Source organism: Danio rerio, chromosome 20, assembly GCF_052040795.2.
Source record: "Danio rerio strain M-AB ecotype USA chromosome 20, GRCz13ab, whole genome shotgun sequence".
NCBI lineage: Eukaryota > Metazoa > Chordata > Actinopteri > Cypriniformes > Danionidae > Danio > Danio rerio.
The window spans coordinates 24,790,001-24,812,947 of NC_141040.1; the positions used below are offsets into that span (position 1 = coordinate 24,790,001).

Below are 22,947 nucleotides of genomic sequence, written 5' to 3' on the forward strand. Positions count from 1 at the left end.
AAATTAGTTTATAAATGATTAATTAAATAATAGGCAATATTAGTTTTTCACCTTCATAATCATGTTGAACTCCTGTCTCTATCCTACTATATAACTAGTAATTTTATAATCAGCTTTAATGCCAGTCGTCTGGATCAGATGGCCTATTGATTTAGGAAAGGCTTACCTGTCCACACTGTGGGAATATAAGTTTATAAAATCTAGTTCCAAATTACCAATAATCTATATACAACCGAAAAGTTTAATTCTTTGTTTTTTTAATTAGCTCATTTCATTCTAAACTCTAGCTAGGGTATGACAGACCTTTAAATATCTTGGTTCCTGAGCGCTGGCTGTGCCAAAGTAATGCAAATGCTAAAGGCAGGGTCTCAAGGACTCTGCCTTTGAACATAAACACCATCTCTGAATGTGATGCACTCAACGTTTAATGCAAAGGGAGGGATTGGCTGCGTCCGAAACTGCCTTCTACTCAGTAGGTACTGCATTTGAATTTAAACGTACTAATTAGCTGTTTGAAAATTACGTTCTATACAGTATGAACGTGAAAAGTATGAATGGAATTCGAACAAGCTACATCTGCTATTTTGTCATGGTCACGTGACCTACCTGCATCAGTTGCGTCGCTCGCGGGGCATCATGGGATAGCGCAGTGTGCATTGGATGCGCACTTCATAATCTCGCTGGTAGTAAGTCATCCGGGTAAGTCTTCTCGCATTCCGATTTTCGAAATCAATGAATTCGGACATACTACTCGGCTTGCATGCTGATTTTAGCGTACTGTATAGTATGGAAGTATGCGGTTTTCGGACGCAGCCATTGGCTTTTACAGAGGTAGCTCAGCAAAGCCTACACCGAATAAAGTTTGGGGACTACAAAAAAACACATCCGGGCTAGTGAGAACACAAGGGATTCCGTTTACGTGCATTCACCTCGTGCTTACACCCTGCACAGCAAAGAGGTTGTGTAATGTTAAAGCAGTGAAAGCTAAAATGCCATCCAAAAGCTGCAATTTCCACAGAGCTTCTGCTGTTTCTGTATTTGGGGTTCCAAAGGACACGACACAGGGCGAAGCAGTAGGTAGTGCTGTCGCCTCACAGCAAGAAGGTCGCTGGATCGAGCTTCGACTCAGTTGGCGTTTCTGTGTGGAGTTTGCATGTTCTCCCTGCGTTCGCATGGGTTTCCTCCAAGTGCTCTGGTTTCCCCCACAGTCCAAAAGATATGAGGTACAGGTGAATTGGGTTGGCTAAATTGTCCGTAGTGTATGAGTTTGTGTGTGAATGTGTGTGTGGATGTTTCCCAGAAATGGGTTGTGGCTGGAAAGGCATCTGCTGCCTTAAAAACTTGCTGGATGAGTTGGCGGTTCATTCCGCTGTGGTGACCCCGGATTAATAAAGGGACTAAGCCGGGCATGAAGGACACGACACAAAGAGAGAAGTGCTTACAGTTTAATTTAGATTATGTTTCAGAGGATTATAATAAATGTATAGCTAGCATTTGACAAAGGACAGCTTCCAGAATCTCCCTCAGTTCAGTGCTGGATTTGGTTAAAACTCTTCCAACCAACAAAGCTGTGGATTGTGAGCCACAGCCTGTAAGTATTTTTATTTGTTAAAAATAATCAACTATACATAGTTTCTAGGGTTAATGATATGTTGTAGCATGGACGTAAATAGGGATGTAAACAATGGGAAATGTTATCTGGCACTGCTAACAATTTAGCTACAAATTCATGTTTATCAGTCAAACCGCTTTAAACACCTACAATCTGCAGCAGCACGTGCTGTGTCTATCTATACAGCCACTTTCCCTGCATTCTAAATCTCATATAACAAACTTACAAAAGATATGAGACAAAAGATATGAGAATGTTTTATATTGCTTACTCATGCTTATTCCGAATATATTTGAAAGACACTTGTCAGATTTTATTTTAGAGAGCAGGTATGAGGTTGAGTTTTGTGCTTTTCATTTTTCTGTCTGATTCAGGCAGCTAACAGCTGATCTGACTGGACTGTGTACACAGCACAAAAGCTTGTGCTTGTAGGGGCGTGATGTGAAGCCAATCCGCGAATTACAGCACATAATGTCAGCTGACCAATCAGAGCCTTTTAAGGGGGGGCCTTTTAGAAGAACTAGGAAATATGAGAGTCAAGCTGAGTAGCTGTGTATAATCAAAGTAAGATATATGAAAAAATAACGTGATTTTCTACAAACGTAGCATGAGCACACATTGCTTTGCATCTTATAAACACAACCAAGCTTTAAAATACACTTTAGACCACCCCATTTAAAATTGCAATTTGGTTATGGCAGACAATATATTAATTAACAAAAAATGTGCTGTATTTAGGAAAAAAGGCTCTTCACCTTAAATTTGTCTGAAATAATTTTGTTTACAAATTATGACCCAATCATGAATCATTAGATTAGTATCATATCGAATCATGAGTTAGGTTGTCACGATCGCAGAAATGATCAAAACACGTATTTATTTATTTATATAACATTGACTGAAATATGGAGCACTAGAAACTTGGGGTGAAGACAACAAGAATGACCTTAAAGACCAGACAAAGGACTAAACCAAACACAGGGGTATAAATACACAGGACATCATTGAACTAATTACACACAGGGCTGAGACACAGGTGGAAACACTGAACACTAACAAACAGCGGGAAAACAGAACAAAGGAAACACTTGATACAAACACAGAAGCACATGGAGCACAGGACATGGGCAAATCACATGACACACAGAACCCTGACACAGGTGAATTGCTACATCCCTACTTCTTAACAGTTCCAAGTTACTTGGGTTTTGCTAATTTTTTCAAAGTAAAGTCAGTTTGTCAATTTTAAGACAACAGGTTTTCTCACTTTTTATAGTGTATGCCTATTTTTTTTAAAATAGTTTTCTAATAGTCACCCAGAAGTTTTAAAAAAGATTGTCATATTGACCTCAGTAAAACTAAAGCACTTTTGTTCATCCAAGTTGATGAAGTAAACTGCGCTCTTTGAAATGTGTTTTCTGTTCATTAACATCACATGGTTATTTTGGTATTGATGTATAATTGGTGCCCTGGAGAACGTAGTTATTTTGGTCATTTTAGAGCAATGTATTATGATTACTGTTTAAAAGGGGCTATTAAATTAAATATGTTAGAATTTTCTTGTAAAATGTTATCCGATTATCATGAAAACAATGTTGTATTTTATGCATGCATATATGAAGACCATGTGAAAAAGCTAGAAGCCTTACGCAACAACAAATTTGCTAAATGTCCACACAGATTTGTCTTATTTAATTTCGGTGAAGAAGAAAATTCATGGCAATCTGAGTGTTGCTGCTGGGAGGCTTACAGATCCAAGCACGTCACACATAATTACAGTGACAGTTTATGATAATCATAACTAGGCCATATTATCTGGTGTTCATTTTGTATGATAGTTGACAGGCTGTTAACACGCAATCCTCACCACAATTTGCACCATGCACATAACCATTCATATATTTACACGACCATCTGACTCGTGTATGTGTGCTATTATTACCCATATCAGCCCACAACAGCAGTTTCCCTTTAGGTGTAATAGCATATATCAGACAATATAACCATACATGTCATGAATGAGAAAAAAAAAATGCTTCCATTGTTGACATAACACCTCAGAAATGATAAGTGATGTTTCACTGATGTCAATTTATAATGAACTGTTTTGTGCATCAGGAAGCACATTACAGATTTGCCTTTAAAACCTACATCATTACTTCACTGTCATTTTGTGAGGGGAGCAGGGTTTGTTGCTTCCCTAATGGCTCTTTAATTATTGAGACGCCAGCTAATTATCTTAGCGGGAAAATGCATGGATCACCTTTAAAAACTCTCATTTACAATGAAGAGCTGTGAAACAAATACCAGATGCTGTTTTGTGAACAATGTCCGTGCAAAGCTTTGTGTTTCATTGTATTTACTTGTGTTATATTGATAATTAATTAATCGTATTTAGGGCAGCATGGTGGCGCAGTGGGTAGCACAATCGCCTCACAGCAAGAAGGTCGCTGGTTCGAGCACTGGCTGAGTCATTTGGCATTTTTGTGTGGAGTTTGCATGTTCTCCCTGTGTTCGTGTGGGTTTCCTCTGGGTGCTCTGGTTTCCCCCATGATCCAAAGACTTGCGGCATAAGTAATTGGGTAAACTAAATTGGCTGTAGTGAATGAGTGTGTGTGAATGAGTGTGTATTGGTGTTACCCAGTAATTGTTTGCAGCTGGAAGGGTATCTGCTGTATAAAACATATGCTGGAATAGTTAGCGGTTCATTCAGCTGTGGTGACCCCTGATTTGTAAGGGTCTAAGGCGAAGGAAAATTAATGAATAATCGTATTTTTTAATTAATCGTAATCGTATTGTTTACAAGTTTTAACAATGATTATGATTTTTTTTAAAGACTGCATTTATTTAATCAAAAAGGGCAGTACAAAACTATCACATAATTTTAAGTCATTTAAAATCAATGTTAAAAACATTGTGTACATTTTTCTTCACCCACAAGATTATTTAATGAATTGAAAGTTTAAAGAGACAGCATTTGTACAACTTTGTCAAAGTCCTGATTTGACATACTAAATTTATAAAAAATAAATAAATAAAAAGAGCATTTATGAAAAAGAGCATTTCTTAAAAAAAAAAAAAGATTTTGTACTGACTCCAAACGTTTATAGGGCACCTATGATGAAGATCATCTTTTGGGAGCTGTTTGGACAGGACTGTGTAGGTATAGTGTGTCCACAGTCCTATTGGGGTAATATTAACCAAACAAGTCTTTTTTTTAATTTCCTGATGTTAAAATAGGATCCAAATCCCTCCAATTTTGAGGCTGACCGCAACGTGACATAGGAGTGCAGTTTCCCCATCCACTGAATTGATTGACAGACATGTATTAACATATCTCTGTAGTAATGCGTAGAATCATATCAACAAGACAGAATGTGCTCAAAGCAACTGGGATTAAAAGATTTGTTTGAAAAGATTTCTCTGTGATCATCAATCATCATCAAATTTAATCAAGAATGCGTTTTACAAGTTGAAGACGTTTTTAAACTAGTGCATGTTTGTAATGAATTACGGCGATTTTTACCGTCTTTCTTTATTACTACAGCTGCATGTCAGTACAATTGTAAAAGAACACGCTTCAATCCTGGTTTGTGGACATAAAATCGGGATTTTTTTGTACATTTACATAACGGATATCCATACAGGAGTGGATGTTAACGTGTATGCTGTCACATTTGCTGTGATAAAAACAGTAGGGATATCAAAATTATTAGTTTTTTTTGGTGCACCGCAATGCAGACGTGGACATTTCAGTATCGGTTCAGTAATAATCATAACGGTTATTACGTACTCATTTATCTCATATACAGTACGAAATGTCGCGGTAGCTTACTATGGCGATGGAGGCAAGTGTGAGTAATTAAAACACTCCAACTACTTAAAAATGCAGAAACTGCGCACAATACACTGCTTGTGAGTTTGCTGGACAGTCTTTCACTGACACTGAACAGCAGAAGCCCCTATTTCACTGCGATGGAGAAACTGAAAATAAATTCCATATCCCTCTCAACGTGGACCTCTAACCTGTTGGTGTGACTTTTCCTCTCCTCTCGGCTGTTACAGCATTACTTCTGGAAACAGACACGAGCGTGTCTACAGAGTGAGTTTTCTCCACTGCGTCCATTATGGATCAGCTGTGATTGCTGATGCCGTTTATCATCGGTGAACAGCGCCAGAGCATAAGGGCCAATTGTAGCCCTTTCTGTTGAGCGCGTGATTAATCATAGGAGTGTAAGAACTCGCTTGACAAGGTTTGGTAAGCGAGCGGGATATTTACATTTGTTTATTTGCTATAAATGCTCATGTTGTTCTGTGCCTGTACTTTTATTTTTTAAAGGTACAGTTCATATATCTGACTGTTTGTAATAAAATGACAAAATTGTATTACAAATAATATATAAATATATTTATACATATATTTATGTGCTGTGAAGTAAAATATAAAAGTGTTTATGGAAAGCATCGTCAATGCATCAAGATATCGAATTGAACCGAATCGAATCTTGAGACTAGTGTAGGTTCACACCTCTAAAAACGGTGCAAAGGTAAACATGTGCGGTGTGTGTGTGTTGGTAAAGTTCTTAACGTAGTATTTCTCACAAACATTACAAAATCTGCTTCCTTCATATCTGTCACTGTGCACTATATCTGACATAGTTAAGGCGGAGATTGGCACACTCTGACAGGCACGTGGGAACAGTGTGTGGGGAGAACTAGCATTAAAGGAACAGGCAACAAAAACAGCTACATTGTGTTTAAATCTAATGGGTGTTTTGAGCTGAAACTTTACACACACATTCTGGAGACACAAAAGATTATCTTAAATCTTGAAAAATGGGTTAAATAGGTGCCCTTTAAGCTGTATTGCATGTTGTAAAAGCTTTCTATTTGGCCGATAATTATGCAAATATAAATAAAGCATGTTATACACAAAAAACATACTTGTAAAAAAAGATTATTGCAGCACGTTTTATTAAGCAAATTGTAATATTGTGGTCTCTCTACTAATATACTGTATAGGGAGAGGAACAGCACTTTGCATTGTCAATAAAATATATGTATAATGTTAAATGAATGAAAGAATGAATGAATTTTTTGCATTATTTAGCTTTACGGGTTTTGAGCTGCACGTTTATAGCATTTATTTGAGCAGTATAATATTTAACACATTTATCACCAAAGGGTGTCAACCCTTTTCAACAGCAGGGAGGGATCATGTCATATCTTGCCAGTTCATATGAAATCCTCCTAATTTGAATGTCCCCCACATCCAAATGCCAAATTAACCTCTGATTATGTCCCTTTCTATCCAACGGCTCATCATGCGAAGGGTCTTTTGTGTTTTCCACCTGGCGTGTGGGTGTTTGAATTCTGATCCCCAGTCAGTTCCCCCAGTCTCAGGGTAATTAGGAACGGCAAAACCTTGCAGGTTTAATGATCATTTCAAGCGCAGACATTGACAGAAATTACATGTCATGTTGTCCTCCAGGGTGAAGAAAGGCTTTGCATTAGTGTCAGGATTACTCATTTTTCACTCATGGATGGGGGTTTTCGGGTTTCTGTATTCACCCTTTTCATTTTCCTCACTGCAGACATGATTATATTTTGTTATTTAAGAGTGTGATGTGATGTACCAGCTGTCAGCCTTGTTCTCTGCCACCATCTGCTGTGATCTTAGCTTACAGCAGAGAAAGAAGAGGGAAAGTTTGAGAGGGAAAGCTTCATCAAATACTAGCATACCATTCACAGTGTTATCGATGTATGATGTGCTCATTTTACACAGATTGCTGTATTGTCAGTCACTAATTGGTAAAGCATAACCTCCCTCAACACACATAGAGCTTTTAACAGTCAGTTACAGCTATGCTAAGCTAGCAGGCTATGCAGCTTAAAGCTAACTAAAAACACAAAGGCTGCATCCGAAAGCTTAGGCTGCTGACTTGTTGCCTCGCTGACCAGTCAGTGACTCTGGAGGCAGCACACATTTACACCACCTTTCAGAACAGATTTCAGACAGACAGCAGTACAATTTAATAATGTAAAACAAAATAGAGAGAGCTTTGGTGATAACATCAAAAGTGGAATATGTGGATTTTGAAGGCAGTTCAGGACACCTGACTTGTAAATTCAATCAGAAGGTACCTGCCGAGATAAGAAAACAAAACAAAATTAGGATTTACATGAATCCTCCGAACATTTTAAAGCTTCCAGACCTAGCCAAAAAAAGATACGTTTTTTTAAAGCTATGTTTAAGCTACATATTGTAATGATGACAATTTACACTCTCCGGCTACTTTATTTGGTACACTTAACCTGCCACTTTACTAGTACCAGGTTGGACCCCCTTTTACCTTCAGAACTGCCTTAATCCTTTTTGACATAGATTCAACAAGGTACTGGAAATGTTCTGAGATTTTGGTCCATTTTGACATGATGCAGTTGCTGCAGATTTGTCGACTGCACATCCATGATGCAAAGGTGCTCTATTGAATTGAGATCTGGTGACTGTGGAGGCCATTTGAGTACACATTGTCATGTTCGAGGAACCAGTTTAAGATGATTTGCACTTTATATGACATGCTGCGTTATCTTTCTGGAAGTAGCCATTAGAAGATACGTACACTGTGGTCATAAAGGGATGGACATAGTCGGAATACACAGTTAGGCTGTGACGTTGACACGATGCTCAACTGGTACTAATTGGCCCAAAGTGTGCCAAGAAAATATCCCTCATACCATTACACCACCACTAGCCGCTTGAACTGTTGATACAAGGCAGGATGGATCCATGTTTTCATGTCGTTGACACTAAATTCTGACCCCACCATCCAAATGCCACTGCAGAAATTGAGACTCATCAGACCACACGGGGTTTTTCCAATCTTCCATTGTCCAATTTTGGTGAGCCTGTGTGAACTGTAGCGTCAGTTTCCTGTTTTCAGCTGACAGGAATGACACTCAGTGTGGTCTTGTAGCCCATTCGCCTCAAGGTTGGATGTGTTGTGCGTTCAGAGATGCTCTTCTGCATACCTCGATTGTAACGCGGGGTTATTTGAGTTACTGTTGCCTTTTTATCGGTTCAAACCAGTCTGCCTATTCTCCTCTGACCTCTGATATCAACAAGGCATCTGCGCCTACAGAACTGCCAAGCGCTCTATTCAACTAAATGGGGAGACTGATGAAATGGTAATAATAAACGTTTACAAAGCGATTTAATGCTTTCGAAAATCACAATTGCAATATATATGTCCATGCCTAATATCCGATGGCCAGAATGTGATAAATTTATAAATATTTTTATAAATTGTTACATTTTTGGTATTTGTGATGCAGCAAGCCAAGAGATTGTTGTGTACACTATGATTTTATATAAAATTAACTTTAATGTGTGGTAGGAATAAAACGTGATGATAAACAAATGATTTCTCCACTCAAATGAATGGCGGCTTGGACCCGGAAACAGTATTACATGCGTCACAAATACGTCACCACTTAACAAGCGGATAAGTTTTAAAAATTATTGTAAATAAAATCATTTAACCAACGGTTGGGTTTGTCAAAATTAGACTCAAATTTGAGATGAAACAACTCAGCATTTTTTAGAGTTTGCATGCTACTGTAAAACAAAGATTTATCTCTTAAACTATCCCATTAAGGCTAAACCATTGCCTTTGCACACTTTGGCTCGTATCATATTTGGTGTTGAATATGAATATCCAGGGTCATAGAGGCCTTTTTGATATTCAGCATTAGTTACTTTCCTGCCAAATGATATGGCTCATTATTATCTGAGTTGACGCATGGGGAACACATGGAATCGGCCTAATTGCCATTGCTAATTGTTGCTGAATGGTATCGTGACTGAGGTGCAGTTTGTTGCAGATTTGACTCTGTGTCTGTAAATGTGCTTGTATTGGTGAGTGTTTAATTGAGGATGGAGAAGGGGAGCAGAACAGCAGATGGCCTGTCCTCATACTGCAGTCTGTACTGGAGTCTCCTGACACATTTCTCAAACTCATGCACTCCACTGTTGAAATAATGGCTGTGTACAGATCACAGAGTCTTAGAAGAAGAGGACAGGCCACTTTTAAAAAAAAAACAAATAGGAGTAAGACTCAATATCAGGATTGGAAGGCCTGTCTTTTGGTTAATGAGCTTTCAGCACTTTAAAAAAAAGTGCTCTTCCTCAATACTTTTGTCTGGTTCTATTGTACAAATGTCTAATCAAATCAAGAGACACCCTAAAAATTGGGTCAAGTATGGGTTAAAAAGTGTAATTTAAATTTTATAAGAAACAAAAAAACCTAATGTTTATTTGACCCAAATAACTCAAGTCAATATTTGACCCAACACGAAGTCACAACAAGCCAGAATTCTTTTGTGTACACTTACTTGATAATTATACTGTATGTGCATGAACGTATGAACTTCTTGAACTTATGACTGCATTTAGTGATTCTGTTACATTGTGGAAATCATACTGGACTGCATAAATAATCTAAAAATCCAGGGTCACAACTGTCTTTATCAAAGACCTTTTTTTAGATTTGTCATATTGTCCAATATGGTTTCCACAATGTAACAGAATCACTAAATGCAGTCATAAGTTCAAGAAGTTCATTTTTATTTTGTTGTCTAATGTTGCACAGACAATTTTTTTTGCCAATATACAATATTTAGCCAAAAATAAATTGTACAGTTCAGAATTATTGATTTTTATTTTATTCTAAAAATCATTAAAATGTTAAGTAAAGATCATGTTTTATGAAGATTCTCTTTAAATTTCCTACTGTAAATATACAAAAACCCATATATCAATGGAAAGCTTGTTCGTTCAGCTTTCAGATCATGTATAAATATTGAATTTAAAAGGAATCGTATGCTTATGACTTTGTTTGGCAGGGTGAAAGTTGGAGGATAATTGGAATGAATTTGAGTTATAGTAATGGACTTGTTAATAATGGACCACTATGTACTGTTTCATACTGAATAAGGGGTTGATTACATAAACATGCTTTTCCATTTTGAGAATACGAGGCGCATCGCCTTTTTTTTGTTGACTAGAAAAAAGGAAGTTTGCTGCGCTTTTTATGACGCTAGGCAACCACTGAATCAGCTGTGTATTGTGCGCGAGCACTGCTGTCGATATTGTTATCATTGTAGTATTTAATAATATAGTGATATTTACAATTTGTGTACTCATACAGCTCCGGATAACTCGAAACAGTAACCACTAGTTTCTCCTGCATCTTTAAAAGTCTCAGTAGTCTAGAAGTCTGTGCAGGACTGATTTTTTTTTAGTCCCGCTCCCGCAAGGTTTTATTCCGCACCTGACCGCTTCCGATGTATATTCAGCCTTTGTTCACCCACTGCCTAATTAGAATAAGATTAAGAAAGAATAAGAAAAAGAATCCCATACATCAGACTTGCCTTATGTGGGTTTCCCAACAGTAAACTGACCGTTTCCTAATGCAAGCTGAAGGACAGCGCATCTTCACTTTGCTCTCCTATGTTGGTAAAGCCCGCTCTATAGACCGTTATGCAGATGATGTGTGCACAGACTGTGTGGAAAAAAAGCATGTGCAGAAAGCACGTTCAGCATGTGTAACAGTCGTGAGCACTGGCTGTACTGGTGCTCAATAAGAATGAGGAAATCACAGATATGCTGTTCCCAATGTTGGGACTCAGGAACGCTATATTGTTAGACCGGCCGATTCCATTCAAGTTACTGACCGCTACAGCATTTTAATCTGAAATTTATTCCTGCCCCGCAAGAACGCAGTTTGTAGGAAGACAACGTAGCTCTATCGTAGTCCTCTTGATAACACAAACACTGCTGTCACCTCAGCAGAAAACTCACCTCTGCTTTTTTTTAATTGAGTACACTTTTTCTGCTTTATAGTTGACTTTTTTTAACTGCAGGCACACCGAGCGCAATGGCAAAAACACAAGATGTGGTAGGCGGGTAAAATGCAAGTCGCACAGGGTGCAAAAAGCTCGAGGCTATTAGAAAATCGTTCAAAAATGCACCCGTCCAAGCAAAAAGTGTGTTTGGTGTGATCAAGACTTAAGTTTGCACTGTTTTCATTCACTCAGTCAGTGGACTCTGTTAGCAAAGTAACAGGGTTTTTTTGTCAGAGAGCATAGAAGGTGAATTTAAATACAGCCTTAAGGCTCCCACACACCGGGACGTTTTTAGTTTGCGTTTATCGGCAGTGTTTACGAGATGTTTTTCAGTGTTCAAACCCAAGCGCTTTTCACTGCCGTCCAGCAGAAGAGTATGCTAAATCACTCTTTTGACGTTAGATGGTGCTGCACAACTTTAAGCTTCTGACATCCGCTTATAACACAGAAGAAGAGGAGGAGAGAAAGCTCACACGTTTGTTTATAAAGTTACTGGTGACTCGAACAAGCATGGATGGTTCAAGCAGCAGCTCCAGCTCTAGCGATGAAGAAATGATTATTGTTCACAGAGCAATAAGCAGCTCCACGTTCATATCGTCTCTGGGCATCTTCAATGTGCGCTCGCATTGACAGTTTCGCGCTTGTGCGCCTCCAAGTGCTGCTTACTGTAACTTCAGCAGCTTCGTGCATGTGAACAAATGTGCCGATCTGATTGGTGGAGAAGGTTTTGACGGCAAGCGTCAAAACAAAAAAACGAGCATGAGGCGTTTTTTTTTTTAAATGACGATTTTGCGCCTGCCGTTTTGCGCGTTGGTGTGCACAATCACATTGATGCCCTCTATTTAGTTACGAAGCGTTAAACGTCAATGGAAAACGCGAGCAAAAAACGTCTCGGTGTGCACGGGCCTTTAGTTTCAGGAAAGGGACAACAGTTGTCAGACACCCTGATACAAAGGTCACAAAACACTGAAACAAGAAAGGAAGATAGAGACCATCAGTGCACTGGCACAGGAAGTGGAGCTTAATCTGCTTTTTGATGCTTTTTTACGGCACACTTCACAAACCACACATTTCATTTCATTTTAGTGAGAAAAACTGCACAGTCCTTTATATCCATTGAATGAAATCCATCAAAGTCCTCCTTTTTTCTAGGTGTTGGTTGCAGTAAACAAGAAATCGTTTCAAATGTTTTGAATCACAGCATAGTCCGTACTTGAGGATTTTCTCTTTTTTATTTGTGTTCTGGTTGTTGCTTATTTCCAAGGCTAGGTTCAGAGGATGTGTAACGGTTGGAAATCTGCTGAATACCAAATGTTCTCCCTCTGCATTGAAGGTATATAAACAACTCCGCTTTTTACCCTTTTGTAGTTGTTGTTCAAGAGTGCCATTTTAGTTTGATTACCGTTGCAGCCAGAAGGCATGAACATGTAAAGTTGTGAAGATCCTCTCTGATGGACAATGGTATAACAGCATGGCATTATTGAGTGTACTGTAAGTGCGTGTGAGCATGTGTGTTTCAGTTTCCTGCTCATATCCATCTGTATTTTCCCATTTATATGCCAGATCATAATCCAGATCCTTCATCATTATTCCTTCTGATAATGAAGACATCTGTCTGCTTTGTGTGGAGCAGAGTGGCGACAAATACGCACGCGATTCACATGCCGCCTTCTGCTGCTGCTCCACTGCCAGCCAGCAATATGGGGCAGCATTTGGGCACTGAGCCCTGAAGTCTTGAGTCTGCTTGCCTCTCTAATGCCAGCAGTGCCCTCCAGTGCCTCCTCCTCACACGCACCCTGGCAGACTCCTTGTGCAAAGCCTGCAGGTAAGGTGAAGCGCCCGAGTGAGCAAGATCAACACAAACTGATTGCTTCATGCTAAATCTTTGTTAGCAGTGCTAAACAGCAGATTTCCTTCTTTGGACACTGTATTATTTAATCAGCTTGTGGCTTTGTTTGCTTTGTTTTGATGGTAGATTTCAAGTAAGTGGCAGCTTTTCATCATTCCTAATGGGATTTGGAAAATAAAATCTGTCTATATAAACTGGCAAAATTAATCACTATTATTTATGTTACTTATATTTCTTTTTTAAATGCATATACAATTATTTTGTTCTGATCCAACTGCTCAGTGGTTTTCAAAAGTTAGTGGAACATTCTATTCACATTTAACTTCAGTACTGTGTTTTTATATTTTAAGAGTTCACACTTACGCTTGGCTTTAATATCATGATTTGGCATGCTGTCCCGGAAAGAACCCTGAGCCCGGTGATAATTGAGCCCTAGGCTCCTGCTTGGTCAACAAGCATTTGAAGGGAGTCAGAGATCAGGTAGGTCTCGAGGTTCCCCCTGGAAAAGGGAGGAAAAGGAGGAGATGGGGTGGAAGGGGGGATTCTTCCAAAAATGAAGATAGGGCAGTAGGATGAAATCGGTCTATTTATTGTAAGCATGGATCAATGTGATTGGATTATTACTGATTACGGATAAGAAGCCACCTGTGGGCATTAAGTCTGGTCTACCTTTAAACTTGTATTTATATTCAGCAGAATTTAAAGATCTAAAAAAAAATTTTCCAATCCCATAGTTATAAATATGATTTCCGTATGGTTTGATATAAAAAATATTTAATGGCCAGCTATCCCTTATCTTATTTCAGTCCAATTTGGGGCAATAAAAAATTTAAACCAGGTGCGTTAGATGCAGGATTCAAGATATGGGCAGAGAAAGAAATTAGAAAGATAGCAGACTTGTATGTTAACAATATTCTAATGTCATTCGAGGAAATTTTGAGTAAATATAATATTCCTGCAAAACATTTCTTTAAATATTTACAAATACGAGATTTTATCTTTAAATTACAAAATAATTCTCTAGATATGCCATCATTCTCTATTTTGGAAAACGTAATAACTAAAGACTGTTTTAGTGAAGGTTTAATTTCGGCATTATACAAGATGCTGGTGTCAGCATCAAAGGAATCTTCAAATTGTAAATTGGAAGCTTGGAGATTAGATCTTGAGGAGGATATTTCTACAGAGGACTGGATGAAGATGTGCGAGGAAGCTCAATCACTAACAATGAACACTAGTCTAAAACTGTTACAATATAAATGGTTGATGAGGATTTATATAACTCCAGTTTTATTGCATAAATATAATGAAAATATTCCAGATACTTGCTTGAGATGTAGGGATCAAAAAGGAACATTGTATCACTGTATATGGGAATGTAAAGGAATACAGAACTTTTGGAAATGTATGAAAGAAATTATAGAAAATATTCTTGAGGTTTCTATACCAATGTCTCCTTTAATTTTTTTATTTCATTTATATCCCAAGGAGATCAAGTTAAAAAAGATGGAGCAAATGTTTTTGAATATATGTATTCTACAAGCGAAACGGCTTATTTCTTTAAATTGGAAAAGTATATGTGCACCAACTATAGGTTGTTGGCTGAAAGAGATGGTGACAAATATGAAAATGGAAAAAATAACTTGTATGATAAGAAATAGATAGGGATGTAACGGTATCAGAATTTCACGGTACGGTAATACCTCGGTATGAATGTCACGGTACGGTATTTATTGAATCTACAATTTACAGGAAAAAACAAAACTTATGAAAATACTCCAAAAAAGTGCCAAAAGTGTCAATGACATACAAATTAGCCATCTATCTGTAAGCTTTGAAACAGGAACTTCAATTTTAATAACAAAAAATTATTAAACCATGTAAAAAAATAAAGTTTCAATTTAGTAGTGTTGAAAACTCATCGCATTCAACATTTAATCACACTCAGCCCATCTACACAGATGAGAGCTCTGCTAGTCGGACTTCTCATCAAGCATCTCCCGCTGGATCTAATCTCACTATATTTATTAAACGGGATATTTCATTTATCTTGTTGTCTTTATCTAACGACATATTCCCTGACTTTGGGCATTGGAATCTATTACTTGTTCTCAGGTAACGTGTTTTGGCTGAGCGCAAAGATAAGTTAATGATTAATGTAACCACGTACATTCTGTATATTGACTGATCGCTTGCCTTTATTTCCTATAATGTATAAACTTATTGTATGTTATACTTTTAAAATGGCCATTATCGATTCTTAAAACTGATACTCAGCAAAAGAGAGGCTGTGTTTCGTATTTTCACTGAAATTGAAAGGAGGCAGTTGTTATCGGCTCCGTTTAGTTATAAATATCCACACAGTGAAGATGACGCTCATGCAGCACGACGCCTCAACATGTCTGCTGTCTAAGTTGCTAATATTAAAATGAAAATAGGCAGTTCCTTAAATCATGTTTACATTTTATTGTTGAGAAAGTGAAACAACGAAGACAGGGTGATGTGAATGAAATTATAAAGTACACTGTTCCCTTTGAAGATTTACCCGTGTCCTCGGTATAGTCTGCTTTTCCATATCAAACTGAGAAGAAGAGACTGCAGCCTTGATCAAACTTGCGAAGTCTGAACTTACACGGAGAATGCAGGACTGGACTGTGCGTGTTAGGCTACTTAATATTCAGGAAAAGCCCCAATCAGAGAGGCGAACGTCTGCAGCCCCGCCTCCTTTTCAGATGTCTCCGTTTTCCATCATCCACACTGAGACGGAAAAGCAGCGTTTCAGAATGAAAACGGCCTCTCCAGCGTTTTCGAAACGCTCCGTTTTCGGCGCTCGAGAACTCCGGCGTAGTGTGGACGGTTGGCGTAACCGTAGCAAAACTTATGCGTTTTCAAACTAAAACGCATTAGTGTAAACGGGGCCTTAGAGTTTGCCAGCTCTTTTCATCCCCGCTTCTAGCAGCACACTCCATTTCCGCATTACTGGATCTGTAGTGACAACAGACCGCAAGGGATGATGGTCAAGCATGGGCTGATGGGAGTTGTAGTTTTCGCTACCTCCCGTTCGCTTCATTCACCTGAGCAAATTTTCTCAGAAGACCTATAGTTTTACCGAGTCATGCGACTTCGGTAATATCGAAAAAAATTAATATTGCGGTATGACGGTATTTACAATACCGTTACATCCCTAGAAATAGATATATAATTTTTGATAGAGTTCGGGGACCTTTTACACTGTTTTTAAAAGGTGGTAGATTTAGAAATGTTTTACTAGAAGATTAGTAATAGAGGTGATGTTGTATTTTGATGTAAAATACTGAGAAGCCTTTTGTTTTGTTTTTGGTTTGTTTGTTCATTTGTTGGTTTGTGTTGGAATTGACACATGGAAATGTGTATGTACATGTTACTTAAAATAAAATAAAAAGGAATTGGAAAAAAAAATAGTACAAAAAATATATAAAGATCCATATGCTAAAAAAAAAAAAAAAAAAAGAAGCCACCTGTGACCAATCATATTACATGCTCCTTTTGAAATTACTTCATAAAACTTCACTTAAAGGCATAGTTCACCCAAACATTTAAAAATGCTCATAATTTACTCCCCCTCAAGGGGTTTCCAAACTTCTATAAGTTTTTTATTCTAGTGAACTTTAAATATTTTTTGAAGAAGGCTGAAAACCAGTAACCATTGACTTCCATTGTAGGAAAAACAAGTACTATGAAATTCAGTTGTTACAGGTTTCCAGCTTTCTTTAAAATATTTGCCTTTGAATTCAATAGAAGAAGGAAACTCAAAAAGGTTTGGAAGAAGTAATTTATTACTTTTAATATTGCTTTTTAAAATTGTCAGTTGGGTTTAGGGAAGTGGGGGAGAGGGTAAATCTGTTTTCGAAAACACTATTGGTTGGGTTTAGGGAAGGAGGAGGGTGGGCCAGTCGATCAGTCAGTCAGTCATTCAGTTAATCAAACAGTCAGTCGACAGCAAGAACAGCAGGCTCAAATAGAGCTCAAGAGAGAAATTTAAGATCTGAAAAAGAGTACACAGCGGCCTCTGGTGCATTCGAGAAAACAATAACTGCAAAAAAGAACGTAGTTCCTGGGACGTATTTGGCACTCTCCAGAAATCTATATAAAGGTACATTATCAGAATGAGCCTGGGTGTGTATGGCTCTGCTATTGGCATCCATAGTATGGAAGGGGGTCAAGTCTCTAAATGAGTCTCTGCAAGTCTCTAAAACATGCAAAATTTGATTGCATGCGCATGGACAGTTTGATTATATTAAGCAGTAGTTTTGAACATTTTCCTTACTAAGCATAGTACACAGTTTTACAAAGTCAGGCAGGAATTTTTATGGAAGGCAATTAAACATCTGATGTTTGCATAAGTACTGGCATAAATATTCTGCCGTTTGGATTGGAATATATCTATATGTGGTGGCACGGTGGCTTAGTGGTTATTACTGTCGTCTCACAGTAAGAAGGTCGCTGTTTTGATTCCCGGCTGGGCCAGTTGGCATTTCTGTGTGGAGTTTGCATGTTTTTACCATGTTCGCATGGGTTTTCTCTTGGTGCTTTGGTTTCCCCCACAGTCCAAAGACATGCGCTATAGTGAATTGAATAAACAAAATTGGCTGTAATGTATGAGTGAATGTGAGAGTGTATGGGTGTTACCCAGTACTGGGTTGCGGCTGGAAGGGCATCTACTGCGCAGAACATATGCTGGAATAGTTGGCAGTTCATTAAACTGTAGCGATTTCTGAAATAGAGACTAAACTGAAGGAAAATGATTGACTATATCTACAAGCACACATTTTGCTTAAAGACTATTGGCCCTTATTGCCCCCTATGAGACACATTTGCAGTCCGACATAGTACAGTCTAGCTTAGGGGTGTCCAAACTCGGTCCTGGAGGGCCGGTGTCCTGCAGCTCCAGCTTCCTTCAACACACTTGCTTGGAAGTTTTAGTGTACCTACAAAAGAGCTTAATTAGCTGGTTTAGGTGTGTTTAATTGGGGATGGAACTACATTATGCAGGACAGCGGCCCTCCAGGACTAAGTTTGGGCACCAATGGTCTAGCTAGCTTAACTGAAAAAAAGTTTGAAAGTACCATATTGAAATGCGTGTGTTTAACTATTTTTATTATGAACGATGCAAGTTTAACAATCATACATATTACCATTTAACCACCATTTACCATTGATTTTTTTTACCTCCAGATTCCAAATTTTTAAGTAATTGTATGTCTGTGAAATGTTATTCTATCCTAGCAAAGTATAAATTAATGGAAAGATTATTTAATCAGTTTTCAGATGATATATAAATCTCACTTTCAGAAAATTGACACCTTTGACTGGTTTTGTGGTCCAAGGTTGCAACTGAACAAAAATTCTGGTAGCAACAATGACATTTAGAAAGATTCTATGATATATTAAAGACTAGTACAAGAAATTATATGGAACGAGGTTAACCTTGAGTCAATAGTGTTGACAGATTTTGTTGAAAAAAGAACAAATAAGAACAAACCTATAACATATATTTATTGTGTAAATAAGCGGCATGCCAAAATATTACAACCTGTACCAAACCAATAAACTGAACCACCTAGGCTCAAAGATGCCTCATAGACATCACTTTCAATAAATGGATGTGGCAAACATTAAGCATGAGCTCAATGAAGTCATGAGGATTTGTAACCCTATTTCCCCTATTATTTTTTTCATTGCATGTGTGTTCCCTGGAATTAAACTCATGACTATTGCTCTACTTCAAATACAATGCATTATGACCTACTTGCAGGGGCCTTATTTTAGTAAACCCTCTTACACATTGTATTTCAGGAAAGGGCAGGTTGTTGTAGAATGGGTTTAAAACAAGCTTTCATTATTTCAATATTGATGATCTCTCTATGAACCTCTTAAGCTGTTTGTAAGCTGAACAGTGAATACACTGGAATCAATCTCACAACAACATCTTTACGATTTCGTAGCGAGACCCTATTCAGGTCTGAGTTTCTCAACACAAACCAATTCTCTGCCCCAAACGCCTTGATATTGGAACAGAATACAGAGGGTATTGGATTCTTGAGTGAATGAATGAACCGAACCCCGTTGAGAGCAAATCTCAGTAAAGCTGCTAAGGTTATGTTGAAGCGGCGAAGGCAAGCTGTCAGGTAGAGGGAGACTTGCCCATGATGGAGATGCCAGAGCCCTCCAGACTCCACTAAACCTACACTCATCCTCTCTCGGCCTCTTTCTCTCTCTCGCTCTTCTTTGTCAAAATCTGCACGGGCTGCCGCAGCACCACATGTGGCATTAACCGTGATACGCCTGAGCTGAGACATCCGCTGTTCCCCCCTCCGGCTCTGAGGATGGAGTGAGAAGAGAACGCCAGGCTGCCGCATATACTGCAGGACAGATGACAGAGTGCCAGACAGATCCGCACACTGCAGAGAGACAGGCACAGATTTGTGCACTGAGACATTTTGATGAGTGGCATCTCATTTCACAAGATGCAAAACTATCTTAATAAATAATGTAAAACACAAAATCTAATTCCGAATGGACTGTATGGAAATTTTGATCTTGTTACAAAGTATGTTCCTACTGAATTTTTCAAAGCAATTCTCAGAAAGGTTTTGCAGATTCACAGCCTGTGCCAAATACAAAGTTTTCTTTTCATCACTGTTTCTGATGCTTTCCGTTACAAGCAAGTCCTTAAACAAAATTTAAGAAATTGTGTACAAATATAGGTGACGCAGTGGCGCAGTAGGTAGTGCTGTCACCTCATAGCAAGAAAGTCGCTGGTTCGAGCCTCGGCTGGGTCAGTTGACGTTTCTGTGTGGAGTTTGCATGTTCTCCCTGCGTTTGTGTGGGTTTCCACCAGGTGCTCCGGTTTCCCCCACAGTCCAAAGACATTTGGTACAGGTGGATGTTTTCCAGAGATGGTTTGCGCCTGGAAGAGCATCCACAGCGTAAAAAATTGCTGGATAAGTTGCCGGTTCTTTCCACTGTGGCGACCCCCGATTATTAAAGGGACTAAGCTGAAAAGAAAATGAATGAATATACAAATATGAGTTTGACACAATTATGAGTTACTTATCTTCCCCTAGGCAATCGGTTACCTCAAACAGTTTGAGTTGCCTTAACTTATTGGGTTATGTGTGAGTTTGTGTGAATAAGTGTATATGGGTGATTCCCAGTACTGGGTTGCAGCTGGAAGGACATCTGTGTAAAGCATCTGCTGTAATAATTGGCGTCTGATTCTGCTATGGTGACCCCTGAAATAAAGACTAATAATAAAAGCTGAAGGAAAACGAATGAGTGGTTGCTCCCCAAGGCTGCATCTGTTTAATAAAAATACAGTAAAAAAACAATAATATTGTGAAATATTGTTACCTTTTAAAATAATAATTTCATCAGTTATTACTTTATTCTTTAGTGCCACAAGATCAACCAGAAAAGTATCTAACATTCTTATTTTATACTTAAGATTAATGGGTTTAATTAATGTGTGCGTTTACAACAGACCTCCAATCTAAATGCCTTAAAACTATAGAAAGTCCATAACAACTTTACAACACATACAGTTAAAGTCAGAATTATTAGCCCCCCTGTTAATTTTTTTCCCCAATTTCAGTTAAACAGAGATTTTTTTTAACACATTTCTAAACATAATAGGTTTAATAACTCATATCTAATAACTGATTTATTTTTTCTTTGCCATGATGACAGCAAATAATATTTTACTTGATATTTTTCAAGACACTTCTCAACAGCTTAAAGTGATATTTAAATGCTTAACTAGATTAATTAGCAGGTTAGGGTAATTAGGCAAGTTATTGTATAATGATGGTTTGTTCTGTTGACTATCAGAAAAAAATTTGCTTTAAAGTGACTTTTAATTTTGACCTTAAAATGTTTCATAAAAAAATTGAAAACTGCTTTTATTCTAGCCGAAATAAAACAAATAAGACTTTCTCCAGAAGAAAAAAATATTATCAGACATACTGTGAAAATTCTCTGTTAAAAATAATTTGGGAAATATTTAAAAAAGAAAAATAAATTCAAAGGGGGGCTAATAATTCTGACTGCAACTGTATGCTAATTTGTGACATTTTATGAGGTCAGGGTGTAATTGAGTAGTTACACAGTCACTATGCATAACTATTAGATGATGTTCTCAGTGCAGATTTGGAGAATACTAATAAACATCTGCCTCATATTCATGCGCAGTGAATCTTCATGTGCACCATACTGTGATAAACTCCTACTCTGTGTATCCTGATGAGACCCCCGGCAAAATCAGCTTAAGTAGCAACAGGCAACCAATTTTGATTAATTTCATCCTTGTGCATTTGAATCTAAAACGGTGCAGCTCTTTGTCATACAATTCACTAGAACCCGTAAAAAGTTGGAAATGGGAATCAGGTTGTCCAGATCTTTAAAAAGAACACACCCTAGGGGGCTCAAGAATAATTATCATTAATTGTCCTTATTGTCTCTGGAAGCTCCATTTTTTTCTATGATAGTTGTATTCAATGGTTAAATGTGGCAAACAGCTTGGCTGCATCCGAAATCGCCTACATTGGATGGACACTTCAGAATCTCGCTGGAAGTAGTCAGTCATCCAGGTACTTCTCACATACTGTTTTTCAAATTCTATAAATTTGGACACTACTCTGCTCGCATGGTGAAGTTTTTTTTATAAACTAATTTCAGGAGGATCACGTGCTTATAATTTACAGCAGCCTGTCTACTAACTTATCATGATCCTCCAATTTTATGATTCCTAAGTCCCTATAAATAACCACAGTCTTCATTCCATTTTCTTTATCTTCAACAAACTCCCCTTCTTCCACTTCTCCTTTTTTCTCATAGATTGGGCTGCACGGAAGCCCAGTGGTTGGCCCCACAGCAAGAACACCACCGGCTCTGGTCTTCGCCAGGCTGGTGGGTATTTCTGTGTGAAGTTTCTCCCCGTGTCGGCGTGGGTTTCCCCCGGGTTCTCCGCTTTCCTTCCACCATCCAAAGATACAGTATACATCATACATAACAGACTAAGCAAAATAGGCACGGTTGTCAAGCTCCCTTCCTTCTCAAAGTAGTTTACCTTTTAGCCACTTTATCCGGGGAGTTTTTGAAATCTACCCAACCTCAATCTCCCCTCTCGCTCTGCGAACAGAAGGCAGCACGGGGCTAGAGGATCCCTTGAGCTCAGGGCTCTCTCCCAGGGCAACATGTCAAACAAGCTCATGATAAATCATCAGCTAAGTGTGAACTTTTGAACTGATTTTAGCGTACTATATAGTATGGAAGTATGCGATTTACCAATGAAAGTTTCATTTCGGATACAGTTCTCAGTAAACCGACTCGTTTGACAGCGCGAATGTGAGAAAAGTGAAAAGTTGTTACGCTTCTGCATGAAAAGTTTTTGATAAAGTTTTTGCGTTTCCTTTTTCAAATGGTTTGTTTTTTTTTCGCCATTTAGTAATAGCAGAACCGCACAAACCCGCGCCTACCCCGCACAAACAAAAAACTAAATAAATAATCTTAAATACTCCAAACTGGTTGAAACATATATATA

At 38.1% G+C, this 22,947-nt stretch overlaps 1 protein-coding gene across 3 annotated transcripts in view; it reads left to right on the forward strand.

Annotated features, from left to right (window-relative positions):
• Positions 1 to 22,947, forward strand: part of LOC147832200 (uncharacterized) — a 241,579-nt gene that overhangs the window by 54,587 nt on the left and 164,045 nt on the right. The window contains exons 1-4 of one of the 3 annotated variants that reach the window (XR_015518281.1): positions 2,724 to 2,772; positions 12,783 to 12,851; positions 13,082 to 13,348; positions 13,773 to 13,847. The exons of 1 other annotated variant lie outside the window; for it this stretch is intronic. Coding sequence is in view for 1 of the 2 variants with exons in the window: in XM_087298133.1 (XP_087154259.1) it covers positions 22,242 to 22,313 (72 nt within the window). In the remaining variant the exon portion in view is untranslated. Of the gene's footprint in view, positions 1 to 2,723; positions 2,773 to 12,782; positions 12,852 to 13,081; positions 13,349 to 13,772; positions 13,848 to 22,241; positions 22,314 to 22,947 lie in introns of those variants that run through there. One more of the 3 variants, XM_087298133.1, reaches the window with a different exon arrangement.